The sequence below is a fragment of the Scyliorhinus canicula genome, chromosome 11 (genome assembly GCF_902713615.1).
Source record: "Scyliorhinus canicula chromosome 11, sScyCan1.1, whole genome shotgun sequence".
Classification (NCBI taxonomy): domain Eukaryota; kingdom Metazoa; phylum Chordata; class Chondrichthyes; order Carcharhiniformes; family Scyliorhinidae; genus Scyliorhinus; species Scyliorhinus canicula.
Genome location: NC_052156.1, coordinates 38,037,426 through 38,061,376, shown reverse-complemented (window position 1 = coordinate 38,061,376; position 23,951 = coordinate 38,037,426). Strand labels below are relative to the sequence as shown.

General features: G+C 48.3%; 1 protein-coding gene across 5 annotated transcripts in view; it reads right to left on the bottom strand.

Annotated features, from left to right (window-relative positions):
- The window catches only part of cacna2d3a (calcium channel, voltage-dependent, alpha 2/delta subunit 3a), a 1,093,156-nt gene that overhangs the window by 590,909 nt on the left and 478,296 nt on the right, over positions 1–23,951 (bottom strand). For 4 of the 5 annotated variants that reach the window (XM_038812776.1, XM_038812778.1, XM_038812775.1 and 1 more), the window contains exon 6: positions 7,811–7,942. In XM_038812776.1, coding sequence (XP_038668704.1) covers positions 7,811–7,942 — 132 coding nt within the window. Of the gene's footprint in view, positions 1–7,810; positions 7,943–15,966; positions 16,125–23,951 lie in introns of those variants that run through there. The other variant, XM_038812779.1, reaches the window with a different exon arrangement.

Here is a 23,951-nt window from a genome sequence, read left to right as displayed (position 1 = left end):
TGTCAGTGTACACTGAAGGTTGGGAGACACCTCGACCTCCATGGAGGTCCCCTCCATCACAGATGTCAGTCTTCAGCCAGTTCAAATTATTCCCCATAATATCAAGAAGCAGCTGAAGCTACTGGATACTGCAAATGTTATAGGCCCTGACCACATTCTTGCAATAGTACTGAAGATGTGTGCTCCAGAACCTACCACCGCCCGAGCCAAGCTGCGTTTGTACAGCGATAGCACTGGGATCTACCTGGCAATGTGTAAAATTGCCCGGGTGTGTCCTGTACACAACAGGAAGGATAAATCCAACATGGCCAATTACTGCCCCATCAGTCTACTCACGGTCATCATCAAAGTGATGGAAGCGGTCATCAACAATGTTATCAAGCCGCACTTGCCTAGCAATAACTTGTTCACTGATACTTAGTTTGGGTTAGACGAGGGCCACTCAGCTCCTGACCTTATTATAGCCTTGGTTCAACCATGGACAAAAGAGCTGAACTCCAGAGGTGAGGTGAGAGTGACTGCCCTTGACATCAAGGCAGTATTTGATCAAGTATGGCATTAATGAGCCCGAGCAAAACTGGGGTCAATGGGAATCAGGGGGGGGGGAAACTTGCCACTGGTTAGAGTCACACCTAGAACAAGAGGTATTGATTGTGGTTGTTCAATCATCTCAGTTCTAGGACGTCACTGCAGGTGTATCTCAGGATAGTGCCCTAGGCCCAGCCGTCTTCAGCTACTTCATCAATGACTTTCGTCCCAGCATAAGGTTAGAAGTGGGGATGTTTGCTAATGATTGCACAATGTTTAGCACCAGTCACGACTTCTTAGGCACTGATGCAGTCCATATCGAAATGCAGTAAGACCTGGACAATATCCAGACTTGGGTTGACAAGTGGCAAGTTACATTTCCACCACATTGGTGCCAGGCAACAACCATCTCCAACAAGAGAGAACATCACCTCTTCATTCAATTACATCATCATCACTGAATCCCGCACTGTCAACATCCTAACATTGACCAGAAACTGAGTGGGGTATCAGCAATGTGTCTGCAGCACGCTCACAATTTGGTAGTTAGGAGGCTCAAACCAGTTTCAGATTTAGCCTCATTCACATTTTTTCTGCTGGATCTACAACTAAAATAGGCGTAGGATGCCGATCTGCATATTTAAACAGCCTCAGCCCTGTTTTGGGTGCCAATGCCAGATACTTAAAGACCTGTCTGAAATTCTATTCAGGTAGGCAATTGGATGCACAGAATTCGCACCAGAAGGGTGATTTTTCAGCTCCCGTTAGCCGTCCATGAGAGCGGTGATGTGGACGGAAAACTCCGAGAGAATCGGAAACCACGATTCTCAGCAGCAAGATACCGTTTTCCAATTTTCCACTCCCCTTGCTGGTGACGTAGCGAGGTTCATGCCCAGAAAGACCAGGAGCCTCATTTAAATACATTTTAATATACTCACTGAGTCCCCCTCCACATGTTTCCTGAGTATTCAAACTATTTACAACAGGTTCGGGGAAACATGAATGAGTTGAGGGGAGCCCCAGGAGGCGCAAAGGTAAGTAAAGCCCAAGGGGGAGAAGGACATGCCCAAGCAGGTCCTGCCACTGCCCCAACACTAACCCTGGCACAGGCTGGTACTGCCAACCCAGCAGTGCTAACATGGCAGTTCCAAGCTGTGCCCAAGGTGGACCCTCTGTGGAGTCCCATTGGGAGGGGGATTTGCGTTACGTTATTTGGGGGGGAGAAGGCCCTAATGCTTGTGGTTGGGTGGGTGGGGGGGGGGGGGGTGAAAGAAGCCCCCGATGCTGACGGCAGGGTGGAGGGGCAGTGTTGGGCAGGAAGCAGGGGATGCCCCGTCTCTCATGTCGAAGGCAGGGTGGCAGGCGTCCCTGATGCTGATGTTTTTTGATGTGGAGATGCCGGCGTTGGACTGGGGTGAGCACAGTAAGACGTCTTACAGCACCAGGTTAAAGTCCAACAGGTTTGTTTCAAACCTATTTGTTTGAAACAAGCCTGTTGGACTTTAACCTGGTGTTGTAAGACTTCTTGCGATGATTTTTGAGGTGGTGGTGGGGGTTGGAGATAGGACCCCTGATGCTGATGGTGGTTGGGGAGAGGTGAGAGCTGCCAGTGCTGAAGATGGTGTGGAACTGGGGGAGAGCTACCGATACTGATGGTGATGTATGTGGTGCTAATTGTGTGTGGGGTGTTGTGTTATGCTGCTTCATGTAGCATAAGCTGCTTCCTTGATGTATGCTTTGACAAAGGAAGCTCCAGACTATGAAATGAGTTCACTGTGTTTATTGAACTATTAACACAGTTCTCAAATGAGTTTGACTTACTGTTAACTGTAGTAACTTAGTCTATCTTTACCAGCCTGCTCTAAGCCACGTGCTGGGTGTGATGCTGCTGATCAACCCTGATGTACTCTCTAGATGTCTGTCTGTGGAAAGAGGCAGAGCATGTGTGCCCTGTCCTTTTATATGGGTTGTGAAATGCCCCCTTGTGGTAATGCCACCTCTGGGTTTCCTGATTACCCATTGGTTGTGTCCTTTTGAAATGACCCATTGGCTGTATGTCTGCATGTCATGACACCTCTGGTGCTCCCTCTAGTGATTATGTAGTTCTAGTGTATTTACATTAACCTCTTATGTATATACAGTGATGCATATCACCACATGGGGGGGGGGGGGGGTCGGTGACAGTGAGAGCCCCCGGTGACAGTGATGAAGGTGACAGTGAGAGCCCCCGATGCTGATGGTGGGGGGTGGGGGTGGTGGGGAGAGCCCTCAATGCTGATGGTGTTGGGGGGGGGGGGGGAGAAGAGACCCCAGTGCTGTTGGTGATGGGGGTGACAGTGAGAGCCCCTGATGCTAATGGTAGGGGGGAGAGGGGAGAACTCCCGATGCTGATGGTGGTGTATGTGGTGGGGTTGACAGTGAGATCCCCCAATGCTGATGGTGGCCGGCAGTTGTAAATTCCCTCTTACCCACTGCTTAAGGTGTTTCCACACATATCCAGAAACTCCTGAACACCTGGATGGCAAATCAAGGCTTGGCCCTAATGGCAAAAGTTGCATTTCTGCATATCTGAAATGCCCCATTGACCTCCATCCTTAAACTACAAACAGCTGTAATTTTTCTCAAAGCACCACAGTTAAACTGTCTGCTCCTTAAACAGGAACATGTGACAGCTACAGTACAGAGAGAATCAAGCAGCTCTCCAATCTGCCTTTGTCCAGCAGCAATGAAGTACAGAAATTGTGGAGATAATTTGAACCCGTTCACTCCCATTGTAGGTAAAATTGTGCAGGATGTAAAATGGACAAATAATTTGGTCCCGTTAGTTTCCCTTAATCAGTATTAACGGATACACCAAAAAACAGCAATGTAATTTTAAACGCAAGTATCCAACTGAAGGGAACAGGCCTCCTTGAGTGCCAATTTTATCTGAACAGTCAGCCTGTGGATTCTTATTGACACACTCAATTTGCATTATGATGACTTCAACGGGTCTATCTGTATTAAATTTAATCCATTAGTTCTGTCCATTTCTTGGATGGTTAGTTTTCCATGGAAAGAAAGTTTGGCATTTCTTGATGCGATGTGATCTGCAGTCAACATGTGTGTGCATCAAAGACACATGAAAACCTTGAAAGGTTCTCTGTACTAAAACCAAAGTGAATTGTTAATCTAAACTGCCAAAGTGTTCTTCTTAAGCAAGCATGAGAACAGAGGCCATTCAAGCATCAATAAGGAAATTCAGAGTCAAATAGAGTGTCAGGTGAGACAGAGAATTAAGCCACAAACAAAGCTAAATATTACAGAAGCGAATGTTGCTTTAACTCATGGCTGATGAATAGTCAAGTTGAAAAGGTGCTGGGATGACACTGTATCATGTCGGGACGAGCAGATACAGCAGAACTTAGATGAATAAAGGCATTGCACAGAGGGGGTGAAGCAGAGATTATTCTCACATCGTTCAACCTGACAAAGCGATAGAAGTGACAAGCGTAACAGAGTGATGGGAGCATTTGATGGGCATTTCACTATCATTAAATTGTCACTGCTCAAAGTGGTGATCCATCCTTAACTCCCCAAACTGAAGCAGCGGTAGATGCAACCAAACACAGGGAAGAAATGATGTAATATCAGCAATAAGTAGATGTTGACCACCGCCCCCGGTGACAGTGGTGAAGGTGACAGTGGGAGCCCCCGATGCTGATGGTGGGGGGTGGGGGTGGTGGGGAGAAGAGACCCCAGTGCTGATGGTGATAGGGGTGACAGTGAGAGCCGCTGATGCTAATGGTAGGGGGGAGAGGGGAGAACTCCCGATGCTGATGGTGGTGTATGTGGCGGGGTTGACAGTGAGATCCCCCAATGCTGATGGTGGCCGGCAGTTGTAAATTCCCTCTTACCCTCTGCTTAAGGTGTTTCCACACATATCCAGAAACTCCTGAACACCTGGATGGCCAATCAAGGCTTGGCCCTAATGGCAAAAGTTGAATTTCTGCATATCTGAAATGCCCCATTGACCTCCATCCTTAAACTACAAACAGCTGTAATTTTTCTCATAGCACCACAGTTAAACTGTCTGCTCCTTAAACAGGAACATATGACAGCTACAGTACAGAGAGAATCAAGCAGCTCTCCAATCTGCCTTTGTCCAGCAGCAATGAAGTACAGAAATCGTTCAACCTGACAAAGCGATAGAAGTGACAAGCGTAACAGAGTGATGGGAGCATTTGATGGGCATTTCACTATCATTAAATTGTCACTGCTCAAAGTGGTGATCCATCCTTAACTCCCCAAACTGAAGCAGCGGTAGATGCAACCAAACACAGGGAAGAAATGATGTAATATCAGCAATAAGTAGATGTTGACCACCGCCATACAGCTAGAATAACTGTCCAATATGCCAAATGTCACAATTGGGTGAAAGATGGATATTTCACTGTTGTCATTGGTTTAACCAAAAGACATAATATCAAGATAAAATGGTTTATCTAATGGCTATGAGGAAATTGTCCTGAAAATCAGTAGACCTGGTCGGGTACTTTAGACGTAAGTGCAACAGAAGCGTAGAAAGCGTAGTCCAGAAGCCAATTTTTATGAATCCCAGCGAATTTTATGGCACCTGCTTTGGGGCAGAACCTTTGTCTATTTCAAACAGAGGGAACGTGACTCACAAGCTGGGTATTTTCTCCCCCTCGCCTGGGATCGCCTGGATCATTGGTAAAGTGGGTTAAATGAGATACAAAAGACTTGCAGCTGATGTAAAAAAGGCCCCATCTAGGTTTCCAGCCCCAGGTTTCAGTTTAGACTTTGAAGGCAGAAGGGGGACAAGTTAAAGAATTAGCTTTCTCTCTACAGGAGAGATATAACCACAGATTGCTAGGCTTGCACTGGGACATCTTTCAGCAGTGGGCCTTCACCAAAACACAATGGTCTATTCGGGTCTCCAGCAGAAACTTACAGCAGATAGAATCTTAACAGTTACACAAGGATTTGTGGCCCATGAGTATTTAGATCCAATATTTCAAAATGAACTATTTAATATTGGAAATAAGAGAAATGGATGAGAGGGATAATTGAGATGAAGACATAATGATTGGCAATTTTAAGCTCATGACCTCAGTGGACAAGCCAAAGCTATAGCATTAAACACAACAGAATAGAGCCAAAGTATTTGAAACATTACCTTGTAAACTGATGCCTTGTCATAAAGGCTGGACAAACAAAATCTACTCACTGTTTGAGTAGAAGTGTATGTTTGAAACTGCAAGTGGTGAATCTTTTCAATAAACTTATTCTTGGTAAAAAAGTTTGTATGGAAGTTAAGTCTGGTAAAACAGTAATGACAACTGTATGGGAGTGATAAATTCCAATTGGAGCTTTCACATCCATTCTTCCAAAAGACTTAACAAGGCAATGAAAAGAGAACACAATGCTTCAGCAAGGGTTGAAGGTATTGCAAACAAACATGCCGATCTGCAAGTTTCCTCTGTCTTTGGTGCAAAGTCAGGAAGTAGCTCTTGATGAGAAAAGCAGGAGGTTAAGAATGTTTAATCTTCTGTTTGGATGATTGAGACTCGCCATTTTGAATGTCATCAGCACAGAAGGTATTGCAGGAAATAGTCCATGAAGACCGAGATGGAGTTAAGGTGCTATTCAATGATGTGATGTCTGGAACTACACACAGTGACACACAGGACAAAAAAATACCCTCAAAGCACGATTAAATATGGGGTAGGAAACCTTATTGAAGATCAATAAGAATAAACACAAGTTTGTTTCAGCAGTATTGCATTTGGTACAGTCTTGAACCAGATTCTTAAAAGGTTGAAAAATGCTTGACAAGATCGAACGAGATCTTGCAAGGCATTGTGGTTTGGATCTTGCCCTCAATGGGCGTGATTGAGATTTGCATTTTCAAATGAGTCGTTTGTCTCACTGGAATAAGTCTGCGCTGGAGTTACCCCAGGTACGGGATCGAATGGCCTTGCCTTGGAGACCTGCTGTGATGCCATTTACCACTGCTTTCCACAAACGTGGACCAGATGTTTTGGCACTTGAGGTGTATTCCAGACAATCGGAGGCCCCCGGGTGGTCAGGCTCTGGGTAGGGTGGTACCGTAACACCCCCGATACCAGCTGGGAATCTTGGCACTGCCAGCCTGGGGTGGTACTGCCAGGGTGCCCAGGTGGCACTGCCAGGCTGGCATGGACACTGTCAGGGTGTCGGGCTAGTAGTGCAAGGTGCCAGGATGCCCATGCCGGAGATCAGGCCTGGGAATACTTGCCCTTCTGAGGTAGAGCACAGGGCAAATCGAGGACCCCAGGTTGGTAAATTGAGGCATTTGGGGGTCCGGGGAGCTTGGGTGGCAATTAAAAATGGCGACCCGATCTCTTCCTGCATTGGCGAGCTGAGCACCCACAACAGGACTCTGTTGTTTTTTTCATTAAATCATATCCTGTAGCTCTCTCGAGTTCTCCAACTCTCAAAGGCACCTACCACCAGTACTTCCACCACCCACACCTCAACCCCTTTCCAAGCCCCCACAACAACAAAAAAATATTTTATTGTAGGCTTACATTAACGCTGCAATGAAATTATTGTGAAAAGCCCCTAGTTGCCACATTGCCTGTTTGAGTACACAGAGAGAGAATTCAGAATTCTCAGCTGGTACGGGAATTGAACCCACGCTGCTGGCCTTGTTCTGCATCACAAACCAGCTGTCGAGCCCTCTGAGCTAATACGTTACCAACCCTGCAGCCAAACTAGTAAGGATCACTCTAGATAGGCTTGAATGCTTGTGAATGGTGCTCTGCTTCTGATCATTACATCATGCAAGCTGTGGTGCAAATTCAGCATCAGGTCGCATTTAAGAGATTCAGTAGTGGGATGTTACACTGCCTAAGAAGGTATGAATTAGTGCTGTTTCATGAATAGAAAAGACCATGAATTGTGGTCCATGGCTTTTTGCACAGCTGAGGGAATATTAGAACATAACATACATCGATCCCTGAGCAAGATCTTCTTGGAATGGGTAATTTGGCTGGCCTATAGACCTCACCTCATTATAATTGAGGGAGTCAGTGTGCATTGAAGGTGCTGCAGTACACATTATTGGTCCTAAGTTAACAAAGGCAAAGTTAGTGGCCTGGAAACATTCCGACCAGTTTGGAAACGTCATGAATCTTTCATTTAAGCTAAATCCAAACAGTAAAGTTAAATGATAATCTAAATTTTATTCCACTTAGTGTTCTGTAGACATTGTGTGATTGAATCATTTGTTTCATACCTGGGTATTGTCTGAAGAATCCATTGGCACTCCCAAAGTATTGCCATAAAAGGGAAGGATCACGTTCAAAATTGTCAACAAAAATTTTGTTTAATGCTTCAGACCAGGAAACTCCATTTACTATGGCAGGGTCTGTAAGATAAGAAAGAAAAATTGCCATTGTCTTGTGTGCAAAGTAGCATTTCCCACAAAATTCACATCTTTACAAGAAAGTTTCCAATTTCATTTTAACTTGAGGGGAGGACAGTGAATGAAGGTACTGGGAGGTAGGAGTAGGTAAATGTAGGGAAGTCACTTTGGCAGGTCAAAAGCACCACCACAACAGGTTTGTGTATAGACCTGCCTTTCTATATCAGTATGCATGATATGGAGTAAGCTATAATAGAGTACAAAAACTTCATGAATTGGCCAAAATAACACAGGCAAGACTAAAATAAAATAGGATTTTAAATATCTTCGAAGCATAGGTAGCTGCACAAATTTATGTAATGATGGTCAGGATCTTGTGTTCTGGAATCTAGGTTTGGTGGCAGGCACAGAAGGGAGAGTAAATTCCACTGCTAAACAGACGGCTGACCTCACACGATCTTGCACTGTGCAGCTCATTACATATAGAGGAGGAGCTCATCAAATCTCACGTCAGGCAGGAGCATGCCATCCCCACTGTTACCTCATGGGCATCGAAGGACCAGGGCCATATTTAAGGGGAATTTTAAAGGGCCATATTTAAATGGCAAACAGCCATTCACTCACTGCAAGCCAGGATCTCCAGGTTCTGCCAAGAAGAGGATGTCACAAACCAGACAATAGTTGGCCCCTTGGTTCAGTGAAGCAGGAACACAATCTTCCCTGATTAATCTGCATGGAGGGTTGATCTCGGTAGGCCAAATGGTGTTTTCATGCTGCTTCTTTCTGTGGATCCATATACCTGGTTCTGCCAGAGAGAGCTCTTTCCAAGGTCTGCCCCCATTGGGAGCTGATGTGAGGATGACAAGAGTGCAGCCCTGCTAAAGGAAGATTTGATACTGCTTCCGAGTTGCCATGCATACGGACTTTGGGAGGGAATGGGTGAAATCTCAATTCTACTTACTGCCGCCCGGGTTCGCAGGAGGGCAGAGTGCTTTGCAGGTTCTAATGTGTACATTTAGCATCAGAGCTCCGTACATCTGCTCAGTTTGATGTATGCCAAGGGTCAAACGACCACCCTGGTTGGGGGCGGGAGGGGGGGGGGGGGGGGGGGGGGGGGGGGTCGACGCCTTGCCTTGAACCAGGGCTTTCAGTCTGGTGGAGCCCGATGAGGAGTGCATGCAGTTAAATTGCATCACCGCACCACGGGCTGCCCCCATCAAAGTCACCATCCAGATTAATGGTCACCCACTCGTAATGAAACTTCAAACTGGAGTTGCGGTTTCGGTAATAGGACAGCAGAAGATCAGGGCACAAATCCACGCCTAGATCTGAGGGACACTGAGGCATGTTTGCAACATACACGGGAGAACAGTTGGCTATCGCGGGCACAATGATGATTCCAGTTGCCTACCGACAGCAGTCCAACCGAATGCCTTTGATAGTGGTACGGAGGCCTGGACCCAGTCTATTGGGCTGTGACTGGCTGCAGAGCCTCCACCTGCACTGGCAGCAGGTTTTCAGGATGAGCACAAGGGGATTATACGAGGTCCGGGAAATACCCAGAAGTCTTCCAGGATGGCCTGGAAAAAATAAAGGGTGCTGTGGCCAAACTTTACGTAGATACTGAAGTCCAGCTGAGGTATTTTAGGGCCCATCCAGTTCCTTATGCCCTGTTGACGAAGATAGATGATGAACTCAACCGGTTGGAAAGTTGGTAATCATTTCGGCCTGTACAATTCACAGAGTGGGCAACGCCTGTATTTCCGGTGCTGAAGCTGGATAAAACCATCCACCCATGTGGAGATTACAAGCTTTTAAAAAATATATTTTTTAAACTTGACATTTTACACCAAAAAAAACAAAAAGTACAAAATATCCAAACAGCAAAAATAAACTAAATAAAACAAAAACAATAATCTCGTAAACCAACCCCCACCCCCTCCATTGCTCCCCTCCATCCCCCGACAGTAACAGTGACCAATTCTTTGAAATATAATATAACCTCAGGTAGAACCCTTCAATTGACCCCCCTCATGGAATATTTGACCTTCTCGAGGTGCAAAATCCCTATTTAGTCACCTAGCCAAGCCGAGGCAGTAGGTGGCGTCACCAGCCTACAACTTATCAAGATTTACATCCGAGTAACCAGCGAGGTGAAGGCCAGGACATCTGCCCCCGACCCATCAGGTCGACCCATCCAGCAGGTTCAATACCCCAAGCACAAGTAAGTAAAATAAAGTTGCCATAGTCCCAGGTGACCATAGGCTGCTTTCCCCTTTTAGCAGCATATGTTCCGCTGTTTATCCCTTTGCAGGACACCCCTCCGAATCCTTGTGGTTTATTCCCACCCTTATGAAACCTGATATGAGCCACATAATCCACCGAAAAAACAACTTGGGTAAAAATACTAGAAGATACTGGTCGAGAACCTCGGTAAGCTGTTCATCTTGATGGATTGAACCCGGCCCACGAAGGACAATGAGAGGCTGTCCCACCTTTGCAAGTCAACCTTAACCTTACCCGCTGGGCTGGTATAATTCAATTTACTGAGCCGTACCCAATCCTGAACCACCTGGACTCCCAAATACTGAAAGATAGCCCCAGCCAGGTGGGAAGATAACCCCGCCAATCTAGCTCCCCTCCCCGAAGTGTTGACCGCAAGATACTCACTCTTCTCTACATTTAACTTGTATCAAGAGAAGGAGCCAAAGTTGCTCAATATACTTATTATGTCCCCCATAACAGGTTCCTCACAAGGCATCCAATGACAAGGTCTTCTGCATACAACAAAACTCTGTGTTTCACCCTTCCCCTAACTATCCCTCTCCACTTATTTGAGACTCCCAGGGCAATAGCCAGTGGCTCAATCGCCAACGCAAACAAGAGTGAAGACATAGGACACACCTGCCTCGTTCCCCTATGCAGCCAAAAAGACCCCAAACTCATGATGTTGGTATGAATGCTGGCAATGGAGCCTTGTACAACAGTTGTACCCAGGACATAAACCCAGGGCCCAACACAAACCTCTCCAAAACCGCAAAGAGGTACCTCCACTTGACCCTATCGAATGTTTTTTCTGCATCCAATGACATGATTACCTCAGGTTCCAGCCAAACCACTGGGAACCACACTGACCAGTCGCCTCATATTGGACAACAACATTCGGCCCTTTACAAATTCCAGCTAGTCCTCGCCAACTACCTCCAGGAGACAGGATTCCAACCTCAATGCCAGGATCTTGGCCAAAAGCTTTGCATCTATACTGAGCATTGAAATCGGGTTATACAATCCACATTCTGTGGGATCCTTATCCTTTTTCAGGAGAAGAGAAATAGATGCCCGCCCAACTGTCTCAGGGAGAAAACCCTGCGCCAGAGAGTTATTAACATCCCCATCAATAATGGAACCAACTGATCCGCAAACTTGCTGTAGAATTCCTCTGGGAACACATCCGGCCCCGGTGCCTTCCCTGTGTGCATCTTTCCTAATGCAGTTCAAATCTCCTCCAATCCCAACGGTGCCTCCAGTTCTTCCCACAGTTCCTCCTCCAGCTTGGGACACTCCAGACCTAAAACCTCTACCATTCCCCACTCATCATCTGGCAGCTCTGACCTATAAAGCCTCTCATGAAAGGCTTGAAACGCTCCATTCGCCTTGTCTGGGGCGGAAACCAGCCAGCCCTCTGAATCCCTAACCTGGATGATCGCCCTAGCAGCCCCCTGAAACCTTAACTGGTGAGCCAAGAGACCACTGGCCTTCTCCCCATACTCATACACCAACCCTTCTCAAACGCCTCACTTGGCGCACGGCCCTATCCGTAGACAGCAGGTCACACTGTATTTGCAGCCTTTTCCTGTTAGCCGATATTTCCTGAGCTGGGTAGCTCACACTGAGTCCACTCCCTGGATCACATCCACTAACACATGGCACTCCTTCTTGGCCTCCCTATCCATATGTACCTTAAACGATATGATCCCTTTAATCACCGTCTTCAACGCCTCCCATAGAGTATTCCCCAATGGCTCTAGAGATCTTTGTACAGAACCCAATGTCCAACAAAAACCCTATATCCAACCTCCACCCCATACGCTGTGTCCGGCCCACCTCTAACACAAGATCTACCAAATGCGGATCATGCTCAGAGATAACCACTGCTGAATATTCCACTTATTTCAATCCGGTGAGAAGAGTCCTACTGATGACAATGAAATCTACCCTCGAGTACACCTTAAATACCGGGGGGGAAAACGGGAACTCCTTACCCTCGGGTAAACTGCTAATGGGTCCAACTGCACCTCCTGACTCCTCTACGAACGCAGCCAGCACCTTTGCTATCCCCGAAGGGACCAACAACTTTGGCCTGGGGCGATCCAGCTTCAGGTTTAGACCTCTTGCCTGTTTCACAGGCCTCCCAAGGCCCAGCATGTGCCAGGTAACTAGCCTTGTCAGGGGTCTCTCACACCCCCCCCCCCCTCCACTCCCCAACTCCCACCCTGTCACCCACGAGTCAGACGTTACCATCGTGATTAATTATCCCTTCATTGCAAATTCCTAGGTCCAAGGATCATCTAAGATGGTCACTGGGCCCACCCCACAGAATCAGTTGATGAGTGTCTAGATCTGGTATTGTGGCCAACAACTGCCTTATAAACTTCACATCGTCCTAATTCGAGGACTACACGTTCACCAAAACCACTGACTTTCCCTCCAATGTGCCTGCAACCATCACGTACCGACCCCCCCTGATCAGCTAGGACCTTCCCTGCTTGGAATTGGCCTTTGTATTGATTAAAATCACCATCCCCGGGCCTTGCTATCAAAGTCTGAGTGGAAAACCTGGCTCACCCAGGCCTTCCGCAGCCTAGTCTGGTCCCGCAGCCATAAACACACCACACTGGCCCCCAAATCATTTAAATGAGAGAAAACCCTCGCCTGTTTCACAGGCCCCCCAAGGGCCCGCACGTGCCAGATAACTAGCCTTGTCGGGGGTCTCTCATACTCCCAACCCCCCACCCGGGGGTCTCTCACAGCCCCTCCTCCCAAACCCCCTCACCCTCGAGTCAGCTATTACCATTGGGTTGAATTATCCCTTCATTGCAAATTCCTCGGTCCTAAGACCATCTAAGATCCCACCGGCCCCACCCCAAGGATAAGACCAAGAACATCTCCTGGTCACTGCTAATTCTCTATTTCACCCCCCCCCCCCCCTACCAATCCCCCACCCAGTATCTCCTCTGCCCCCCCCCCCCTCTCCCAGGCTTGCAGATGATTTGCCGCCTCGGCTAGCCACTCCCCCCCCCCCCCCCCCCCAACCAAACATACAAACAACTAAACTCAGTGAGCCAAAACTGTCCCAATGAGTCACAGTTCCTCCCACATTCCACTCCCGTTCACTAGCTATTCTTACTTGCTGGTGAGGTAGACCCAACCCAAGGTCCCCGCCCAAAAAGCTGACAAAAAACAAGAACATGAACCCCCCTGACCCACTCTCCCCACCCAGGTTCCCAAAGCCTAACACCCTTACGATACTCCTCTACTCCTCTTCCCATCATAGTACCATATCTAACTCCACTTTTACAAACCGACATCCAATAAAAAATAGGACGAAGAGACTTAACACACTGTAATACAATATTGTCAACAACCCTATCCCGTCTTTCACATAAACAACCTCTATCGACTCTCCTCAGATCAGTCCCAGTCCCTTTTCTCTAATGAAGGCCTCTGCCTCCTCCGGCGTTTCAAAGAGGTCTTTTGAGTGCATCGTGACTCTCAATCGCTCCGGATACACCACCCTGAATCTCACCCCTTTGTTATATAGCACTGCCTTCGCCTTATTGAAAGCCGCATGCCAGCTCAGTCACAATGTCCTGGTAGATCCGCACTATATGCCTGTCCCAGTCAATATTAAGGTTCTTCTTGGCCCACTCCAGGACACACTCCTTCTTCGGATAGCTGTGAAAGCTGATAATTGCTGCCCGCGGTGGCTCATTCAACCGTGGCTTCTGCCGGAGCGTCCGATGAGCTCTATCCAATTCCAGAGAGACGAACATCTCATCCTCCCCATCTGCCGAGCGAACATCTCTGAAAAGTACTCAGTTGGTCTCGAGCCCTCCACTCCCTACGGCTGCCCCACCATCCTGAGGTTCAATCGCCTTGATCTGTTCTACAATCTTAACTTTTGCTTTGAGGCCCTCATTGCTCTCTGCCATGAGCAGAATCTCCACCTCCAGCGAGGCAAACCACCTTCATGCTGCAACAAGGTCTCCTTCACGCCCTTCAACGTCTCATCTCACATTTTTACAGCATTCAAAGATTTACCAGCTGCCCAATGCCTCTTCGACAGTGGCTTTAAAAGAATCCTTCATCTCTTCGCCCTTCCTCTCAAACTGTCTTTCCATCTGCTTCCCAAACTTTTCCGGTTCCTGCACCATCACCACAGCTAGCGTGTATACGGGGGATGGGCCCGGCTGCCTCCGCCATCTTCTTTCCTCCAGATTCCCTCGCCGGGCTCCCAGCCTGGGGTTTCTCCCTCCCTTCCATCCTTAGCTTGCTTCACATATCCAACCTCTGTTCCACCCTCCCATTCTTCCCCCTTAGCTTGCCTCCCGAGTCCTACCTCTGCCCCATCTTTCCAGACTAACCCACTTCCCCATTGGCCTGCCTCCAGTCTCCTCCCTCCAGTCCACCCTAGCCCCCTTCCACCCTTACCAGCCTCCCCAGGCCAGCCTTTGTGTAACTTGGCCTATGAGCACCCGATCTGAGGCATGAGACTGAGATTCATGAGCGATCGCCAAGAAGGCCAGAGCACTTTCTAATCACTTCAAAGTTGTGAAAGAAATAAAGCTCGCCAGGTACATGCCACTCATATGGAGCCCAAACTGTTCTAATTTCTCAGAATTTAATTTGGAGAGAGAACTTAATTCGGTGAGGTTGCTTTTTGATGAGTAAGCACGACAGGCTAATATATGCAAAAAAACTTCCAGGCATGGTTCATCGGGAAGCTCAACGTGCCTTTAAACTGCCTTTTAAGTCCCGAGAACATAAATCCTACAGTTCATCCCGCTGATGGGAAACTGATTCCTGGCCTCCTACCAAGATACGTTCACCTGTTCGCCCACCTTCATGCCGCTCGGGGGGTGGGGGGGGTTATTGGAAGAGTCCACCCGAGAAGATGAACCATGCGGATGGATGGACCTCACCTCAATCCTAGATCTGCACTGAACTTAGTTATCAGAACTGTGTTAGCACAGGCCACACTAAAAGTGACCTCAGGTTAGGGCAGTGGTGGGTACCCTGCTGCCCGGGGGCCACATGCGGACCATCAGGGTTCTGAGTGTGGCCCCCCCGAGGCATTTTGTTGACTGTTGCTCACGCGCGTGGTTGCCACAGTCCACTGATTTATGTCCATGGAGTTTTGTTTTTGACCGGTGTGATACACAATCGAAGTAAAAGCAAGTGAAGTGAGGTGCGTGACTCATGGGGCCATGGTCAGTGAAAAAACCTGATGCCAATCTTGCAGCCCAGTGCGATAAAGGCGGGCTACTCATGCGACCCACTCACTGTCCGAATTGTCCATCACTGGGTTAGGAGAAGGGAAAATTGGTCAGGTCTTCTGCAAGCACTCAACTGTAGACAATGTGGAGGTCAGAATTGGACTACAGCTGAATGATCACCCATGTGGATAAGGTTCAACTCGAGTGAGGTGCTGTCAGGTATTTTCAGTCAATTCTTCTAAGAAGGGAGTGAAGGAGAGAAAATTGATGAGAACAGAAAAATAAAGCACATTTAGCTGAGATATAGTGTAAAGTGCCCACACATAGAAGACCTTGGATTGCATATGAACGTATTATACAACAAATTATGGCACTCTATTAGCCATGAAACCACCTTCGCACAGATCTCTACTAACTACAATTGGAGTTGACTTTGAATTTAAAGCACCAATAAACCACTCAGTTGCGATGCAATATGTTCCATCATACGTGCGGAGAACTAACTGCACTGTCAAAAATGATTGAAAATACCTTCAAGCAGCACATCAGCAAATAGAGTCGTTCTTGGTGAACAGAATCTGCGAGCAAAATATGTAAATTGGGCTATCCGACAAAGAACGAGAGGGAACTGCTTTTCAAGGTACATATATGCAAACTCAGTCCTGTGTGCAACAGTACAGCCTTTTCTGTGATATTTACAGAGTCAGGAAAAAACTAGGGCATGAGCTCAGATCATCAGGAAATGGATATCTTTCCATGGGATTGATTGGTTATAATTTTTAATGGTCATTACATAATTTAATAAGCCAAATAACTATTACATTTGTACTTGAGCTTCCAAATCATTTTCTGTGCATAGTTATAAAGTGACTACATCTGACATGAGCACTGAAGCATTAAATTGAATTTGTTTCCTAGGGATACTGCACTTGTTCTAAAATTTATCCACTGCTCAGTTGGGGGGAGGGGGGCTGAAATGATGCATATTTTCACCCGTTCAAATGATCTGACTCTGAAGGTAGAGCTGGAATTTATCTCCGGATCCATTTAACAAAATAAATTGCAGAAAATAATTAAAATTAAGCCTTATTACATTTGCTTTTTGATTTTTTTTTGTCACTATTTTGATTTGTGCATATTCAATAGCGAGGACTGAAGACATCATTACCCTAAAAGCCCTGAAGCTCAACAGTGTTAGATGGTTATACATTGTTTCTTCTTGCGAATATAGAAATTTGACAGAGGATATCTTTAAAAGTGAAAAATGGAATTGAGAAAACCCCAAAATATGTGCCAGAAGAATGTAAACAATGAACATAACGAAAAATAATAAGCAATGCTAACGAGGGAGAAAAAAATTGAATAACGAGGGAGAAAAAAATTGAATAAGGAGGTTAACTCGAATGTGAACAGAGTAAGATGCTTGGTTAAGATGCTTGCTTCCAACTCCATTCAGTTTCAGCAAAAAAATTGACCACTTTCACAATCTTAGAACACCCTAAAGCACTTTTGAAGTACTTTTGAGTTGAAGTGTAGTTACAGTTGTAATGTAGGGAATCCCAAAGTACACACAGCCAGGTCCCACAAACAACAAGGTTTGGGTTTTGAAATGTAACCAGTCTCACTGACACATCCAGCTTTCTATAGTCATGTGACTGTGCCATGAGGCTGCCTCTGGAGGCAGACATCTTAAGGCAGTTCTATAAAACCTCTCACACTGATAAAGACAGCCCCCGGTGCGTGAAACCTAACTGAGTGGAGTACAAAGGTCGAGAACTCCAAGTCCCGACAGTCTCCTGACATTTGGCATATGTGCAGACCAGGAGTGAGTTGCTCATGCACAGTTCTACATCTTTACGTTTTTCAGAACTCAGGACAGGCCCCATGCACCTGTGCATAAAGGGAAAAGAAGAAGGGCGTGAAAAACCCAGGTCAGGTGGTTGGCAGAGGATCACCCTAGCCAGCATGTCACAAACAGCGAACATGGGTGGGGACAGGAAGAAGGGACAAACAGGGGAGAGAGTGAAGGGCAAGGTCTCAAAAGGAAGTTCCTGGTAAGGGACAAAACAAGTGGAAGAGACAGGTGCTTGTTAAGGTAAGGAAACAGAGAGGACAAAGAACAGGCTCCAAGAGAGAGGCTGTGGGAAGCAGACTTTAAGTAAAGACGGTTCAGGAGAAGCCCTGGAAATTTGAAGAGGGCTGCAGGGGAACATGGACCCAGAAGAGGGCTCAAGTGAACCCCTGAAGGTGACTTCCGGTGGTAGCCATGATCGCACGCGAGGTGGCTCCGGCCTGGAGGTGCTGGTTTTGGTCCTTCATACTCAATTAATGGGGCATTTTGATGGATAAAGTGTGAGAAGAGTGGAAGGTGATTGTTTCACCCTCGGATTGGAATGTCTATGGGGTATCAAATGGGGTTAAAGTTGGTGACAACCCGGGCCCAGGAGTTGGAGGAGACTCGTGACACAGCACAAGTTGGGAAGATGGCAGAGGGGGAAGAGTCAGCGTCAACGGTTAAACTGCTGATGGAGCAATTGATGAATTTTATTAAGGAGGAATTTCTGCAGCAATGATAAGAGAGGCAGGGGGACTGGTCGAGCACGATTGAGGGGGCAGTAGCACCTCTTCACGGGACCTTTGATCGGATGGAGAAGTGCCTGGAGGCACAAGAAGCAATGATCCAGGGGGTGGAAATGGTGGTGTCGGACCAGAGTGACCAGATTATGTCATTGGAGGCAGAGATGGTGATACTGGGGGATGTCTGTAAGGTGCTGCGTGCGAGGGTGGATGATCACGAGAATTAGACTCAGCGGCAAAATCTTCGTATTGTGGGCCTTTGTGGGTTGTGGGTGAAGGGAACGAGTGCCACGGGCTACTTTGCGAAGATGTTTACCAAGCTGGTGGATGAGAGGGTTTTCGACAAAACTCTGGAGGTGGACCGTGCCCACAGGTCCTTGAGGCAGAAGCCGAGTGCTGGGGAGCCGCCATGGGTGGTGCTTGTGCCTATCACAGGTTTCAGGACAAAGAAAAGCTCTTGAGGTCGGCCAAGGTGAGTCAGGATTGTAGCTGGGAAGTCAATCAGATTTGGATCTACCAGGACATTGGTGCCAACCTGGCCAACAAGAGATGGCAGGGTTAAATAAGGCTGAGGCAGCTCTTTTCCGGCACAAGGTTCAGTTTGGGGTGCTGTACCCGGCTGAACTTTGGGTAACTTTTGAGGGCCGGGAATATTATTTATTGATGCTGGCAGAGACGAATGACTTCGATAAGGAGCACAGGCTGGGGAGAGCGGGACTTCTGTACTGCCTGTATTTTTGGAGAGGTTTGTGCTTTGCATACCTTTTGTAACTTTTTATATCTTGTATACTTTGTTGTACCTTTTATACCTTTTTTGCACCTTTTGTACACTGTTGTTCCTTTTTGTACCTGTTGCACCCTGTACGTGGTTTATGATTGGTTATGTTTGCGTATATGCGGGTTTTTGGGATAATTGCTAATTTTGAGTATGGGGGTTCTTTGGTATGAGTTTTTCACTGTTATTGGTACAGGACATTGAGGGATGAGATACGGGGGTGGATCAAGGAGGGGATATGGCAGTGCACGCGGAACTGCAGAGGATGGGTAGTTTGGAAGGCGTAGGTGGGACCCTTTGTCTGGCTCTCCAGGTGGGACTCCCCATGCAAGCAGGAGGTGCTGGTGAACGGAAGCAGAATGGGAGTGGGAGCTGCGGTGGTTAGCCTGAGTGGGTAGGTTGGTAGGAGGGGGTCGGGAGGGGGTTGGTTTGGCGAGGAAGTTGGTATGTTGGTTGAGTTTGTGTGAGGACGGAGGGGGCAGCCATCTTGGTTGGGTCTGGCTTCGTGAGGGGATGGAGATTTGGGCCAGGTCCGAGCTGGGTTTGGCGGGTCTTGGTAGGGTGAGGAGGGACGGGGGGGTACAGAAGCCCCAGGTGAGGGTTGTAACATGGAATGCGCATGGGCTAAATAATGCAATTAAACAGTCCTGGGTGTTTGCGCACCTCAAGAGTTTGAAGGCAGAGGTCATTTCCCTGCAGGAGACACATTTACGGGTGAAGGATCAGATGCAGCTAAGGAAGAGTTGGGTGGGGCAAACATTCCATTCAGGGTTTGATTCTAAGTCGAGGGGGCTCGCAATTTTGTTTATCCCTAACGATGTTTGCAGTGACCAGGGAGGTGCGGGACCCAGGGGGTGGATTTTTGATAGTGAGCGTGGTATTAGCAGGGTCGCCGATGATGCTGGTGAATGGCCAGGTAGTTTGATGTGTTGACAACAGGGAAGGTGGTGGGTTAGCTATGCCAGCGATGGGGGGGTGCAGTGTGGGAAAGTGAGCAGAGAAGGCCTTTGACCAGTGGAGTGGTGGCATTTGTTCAAGATCCTTGGGAGACTTGGGTTTGGGTCGAAGTTCATGACCTGGGGACGGCCATTGTATGCATCCCCTATAGCGAGTGTGACAACAAACAGAAAATTTGGGGGTAATTTGGGCTGCATAGGGGGACAAGGCAGGGATGCCCCCTATTGTTGTTTGCATTGATGATTGAGCCCTTGGCGATTGCACTCCGAGCTTCAAATGAGTGGTAGGGGATTGTGAGGGGTGTGGGGGTGCGGGGGGGGGGGGGGGGGGGGGGTGGGGGGGGGGGTTGGTGGTGGTAGAGAGCACAGGGTGTCTTTTTAGGCCAACGATTTATGTTGTATGTGGCAAATCCACTGTATTGGGGTCCTGCCATTTATGGTGACTAGCGTTAGATTCCGGTATTCAGGGATTCAGGTGGCGCATGACCGAACCACCATGCATAAGTGGAACTTAGGGCGCAAGACAGCACAGTGGTTAGCACAGTTGCTTCACAGCGCCAGGGACTCAGGTTCAATTCCCGGCTTGGGTCACTGTCTGTGCAGAGTCTTGCACATTCTCCCCGTATCTGCGTGGGTTTCCTCTGGGTGCTCCGTTTTCCTCCCATAAGTCCCAAAACACATGCTTGTCCCGAAAGATGTGCTGTTAGATGATTTGGGCATTCTGAATTCTCCCTCTGTGCACCCGAACAGGTGCCGGAATGTGGCAACTAGGGACTTTTCACAGTGACTTTGCTGCAGTGCTAATGTAAGCCTACTTGTGACAATAAAGATTATTGTTATAACTTGATGGGTCTGACAGAGGGGATTTGGGGGGTACTTCAAAAGATAGGACACCCTGGGGTGAATTCTCCGTAGTGTCGGCAGTGCACCCACGCCCGGGGATTCCCTGACCACCTGGGATTGCCGACAATGGGAAATCCCATTGGCCAGCTTGCAGGTTGGAGAATCCCGCCCTCTATATCTGACATTGGTGGGGAGGGTAAAGCTGGCAATGGTGTTGTCAAGGTTCTTGTTTATTTTTCAATCACTCCCAATTTTCCTTCCTTTTCTTTGAAGTTTGGGCAAACTGATTTTGGAGTTTGTTTGGGTTGGCAAGACTCGGAGAGTTAGTTGGGCCCTATTGCAAAGAAGGAGGTGGGGGGGGGGGGGGGGGGGGTGCTGGCATTCCTTAACCTGCTGCTCTATTATTGGGCGGCGAATGCCGAGGAGATGGGACGATGGTGGGGGAAGGGGGGGTCAGCTTGGATCCGGCTGGAGGAGGTATCTTGTTGGGGGCCGAGTTTGAGGGCTTTGGTGACGGCCCAGTTGCCATTTTCCCCGGGGACATATATGTGCATCGCAGTGGTGGAATCTTCAGGTCGATCTGGCATCAACTGAGGAGGCACTTATCAGTATTGACCTCATTATGTGGGAACCATGAGTTTGCACCGGGGGGTTGGCGGGAGGAAGAGTTAGAGCGGGTTAGGGACCTGCTTGTTGAGGGTAAGTTTGCGAGGTTGGAAGAAGTGCGAAAGAGGTTTGAGTTGCCGAGGGGGAGCGAGTTTAGATGTTTGCAGACCATGGATTTCACACGGAAAGAACTGCCCTCGTTTCTCGGCTGCCGGACGATACGCTGTTGGAGAAGTTGTTGGTCCCGGAGGAGTGGGGGGGATGGGAGGATTGGGGATATTTATGGATGGTTGGGAGAGAAAGGGTTGGCCCTAGTGGAAAGGATCAAGTGGAAGTGGGAGGAAAAGTTGGGGATCGAGGTGGAGTGGGTCATTTATAGCGAGATAATACATCAAATCACCTCAACCTCCTCCTCTGCGAGGATGAGCCTTATACAGTTTAAGATGGTACATAGGGCTCATCTGACTCGGACCTGGATAAGTGGGTTCTTCCCGGGATTAGGAGATGTGTGCGAAAAGTGCGGGAGGGGGCTACTGAACCATGTTCACATGTTTTGGGGGGGTGCAAAGTTGGGTAGTTTTGGGAGGGGGCGTTTGAGAGTTTGATGGGGGTTTAGGGGTCAGGATAACACTGGACCCTACGGTGGCAATCTTTGGGGTGCCGGAAGCGCTAGGACATGAGGAGTGAAAGGGGGCTGATATTTTGGCCTTCGCATCTCTGATAGCCCGGTGACGGATACGACTGAACTAGAGGCGAGCAGCGCCGCTGGGGGTAATGGCTTGGTTGGAGTGTTTGTATGAATTTCTCAGGCTGGAGATGATACGTTCCATCCTTGGGGGTCGGAGGAGGGGCTTTATGTGCGTTGGAGGCCGTTTCTGTCTGTGTTTGAGGAATTGTTCATCATGGGAGCCAGGAGGAGGGGAGGTGGGGGTTTGGTGATTAAAAAGGGGAAATGTTAAACAAACTGTATGTACTTGGTTTATTTTGTGCTAAGTTTATGTATTGTGTGTGTGTTTGGAATAAAATATATTTTTTTAAAAAGTGAAGCCCTGAAGATTCAAGAAGGCAGTGGAAGGTTGGTCACTCCATGCTGTGGGCCTCTGGACCAAGGGCACCCCTTTGGAGCAGAGATTTTCTGCCTGGTGTGGACAAACAGTTGAAATTGTGTTTGTTTGTTAGTTGGTGTTTGAGTGTAGACTCAATGGGAAGGTGTTTGAGTGCAGAATCCATGGGAAGGTGGGAAGGGAATAACGGAAGGTGAGATTGAAAATCAGCAAGATGGGCCATGGTCGAAACCATTCAAGTGGGAGAGAAGTTTGAAGAGAATTAAAACACAAGGGGCGGAATTCTCCGCAGGGGGCCGAATTCGTAAAGGCTGTCATGAACTCGCCCGAGGTTCATGACGGCCTCGGAGCCCGCTCCCCGCGCCTAATTCACCCCCACCCCGGGGGGCTAGGAGCGGGCCTCCATTTTTCTCGGCAGCGACATGGTCATGCCGTGAATGTGAAGTCATCTGCGCATGCGCGGTGTGCCGGTTCCAACCCGCGCATGCGCGGATGACTTCATCGCGCAGACGGCACGAACCCGCGCATGCGTGATGGCCGTCTTTCTCCTCAGCTGCCCGGCAAGACGTGGCGGCTTGATCTTGCCGGGCGGCGGAGGGGAAAGAGTGCATCCGTTTTGGACGCTGGCCCGATGATCAGTGGGGACCGATCGCGGGCTTGTCCCCTCCCAAGCACAGTCGTGGTGCTCCCGTTCCAATAGGGCCCCTAGATGCCCCAAACGGGCATCTGGCGCCCGTTTCACGAATGCAGCGAGTTGCTGCCGTGTTGAAACAGGCGTGAAGGGCCGGCCGCTCGGCCCATCGGGCTTGGAGAATCGCCGTTCGGCGTGAAAAACGGCGCCGATTTTTCCGAGCCGGGGGTTGGTGGGGGGGGGGAGAATCGCTGGGGGCGCCAGGGGGGCGTAAAAAATGTCGGGAGGCCCTCCCACGATTCTCCCACGCCACGTGGGGAGCGGAGAATTCCGCCCAAGGTCTTGATAGGTTGACTCAGTGATACTGACATCTGGCTGGGTTGTTGAGAAATCCAATCTTGGTCCCATTATTCATTTGTAGGGTGATGTGTTTGACCACTGTTTGCTAATTAATGTACCTCATACTTACCTGGAATGTTTGAGTAAGACACATGTTATAAATTGTATCTTTTAACCTTGTACAGTAAAGTTTGTTTTGGTTTGTTCAAAATCTGTGCAGTCTTATGGCTTTTTTCTCTTAACAAGTGTCTTGAAACTCAAACATTGGACAGGATTTTCGGGACATTCACACTCGCAAGAATGTACGGTCCTGCCAATGACGCACCCCCACCGCGGGTTTCGAAACTCGATTGTCATCGGTGGGACCAGACACTCCTGCCACCTGCCACTGCCGTGCCAACCTCTGCCGTGCCAACCTCTGCTGCTGCAGAACACACTGTGGAATGGGAAGAAAATCCTGGCAATTGTCGATTTAAAAAAAAAAGGCTATTGGTCGCTAACTGGATCTCAACCAACAACATGGGTTTTACATAGAACATACAGTGCAGAAGGAGGCTATTCGGCCCATCGAGTCTGCACTGACCCACTTAAGCCCTCACTTCCACCCTATCCCCGTAACCCCTCATACCCTTTTTTGCTCACTAAGGGCAATTTATCATCGCCAATCCACCTAACCCGCATGTCTTTGGACTGTGGGAGGAAACCGGAGCACCCGGAGGAAACCC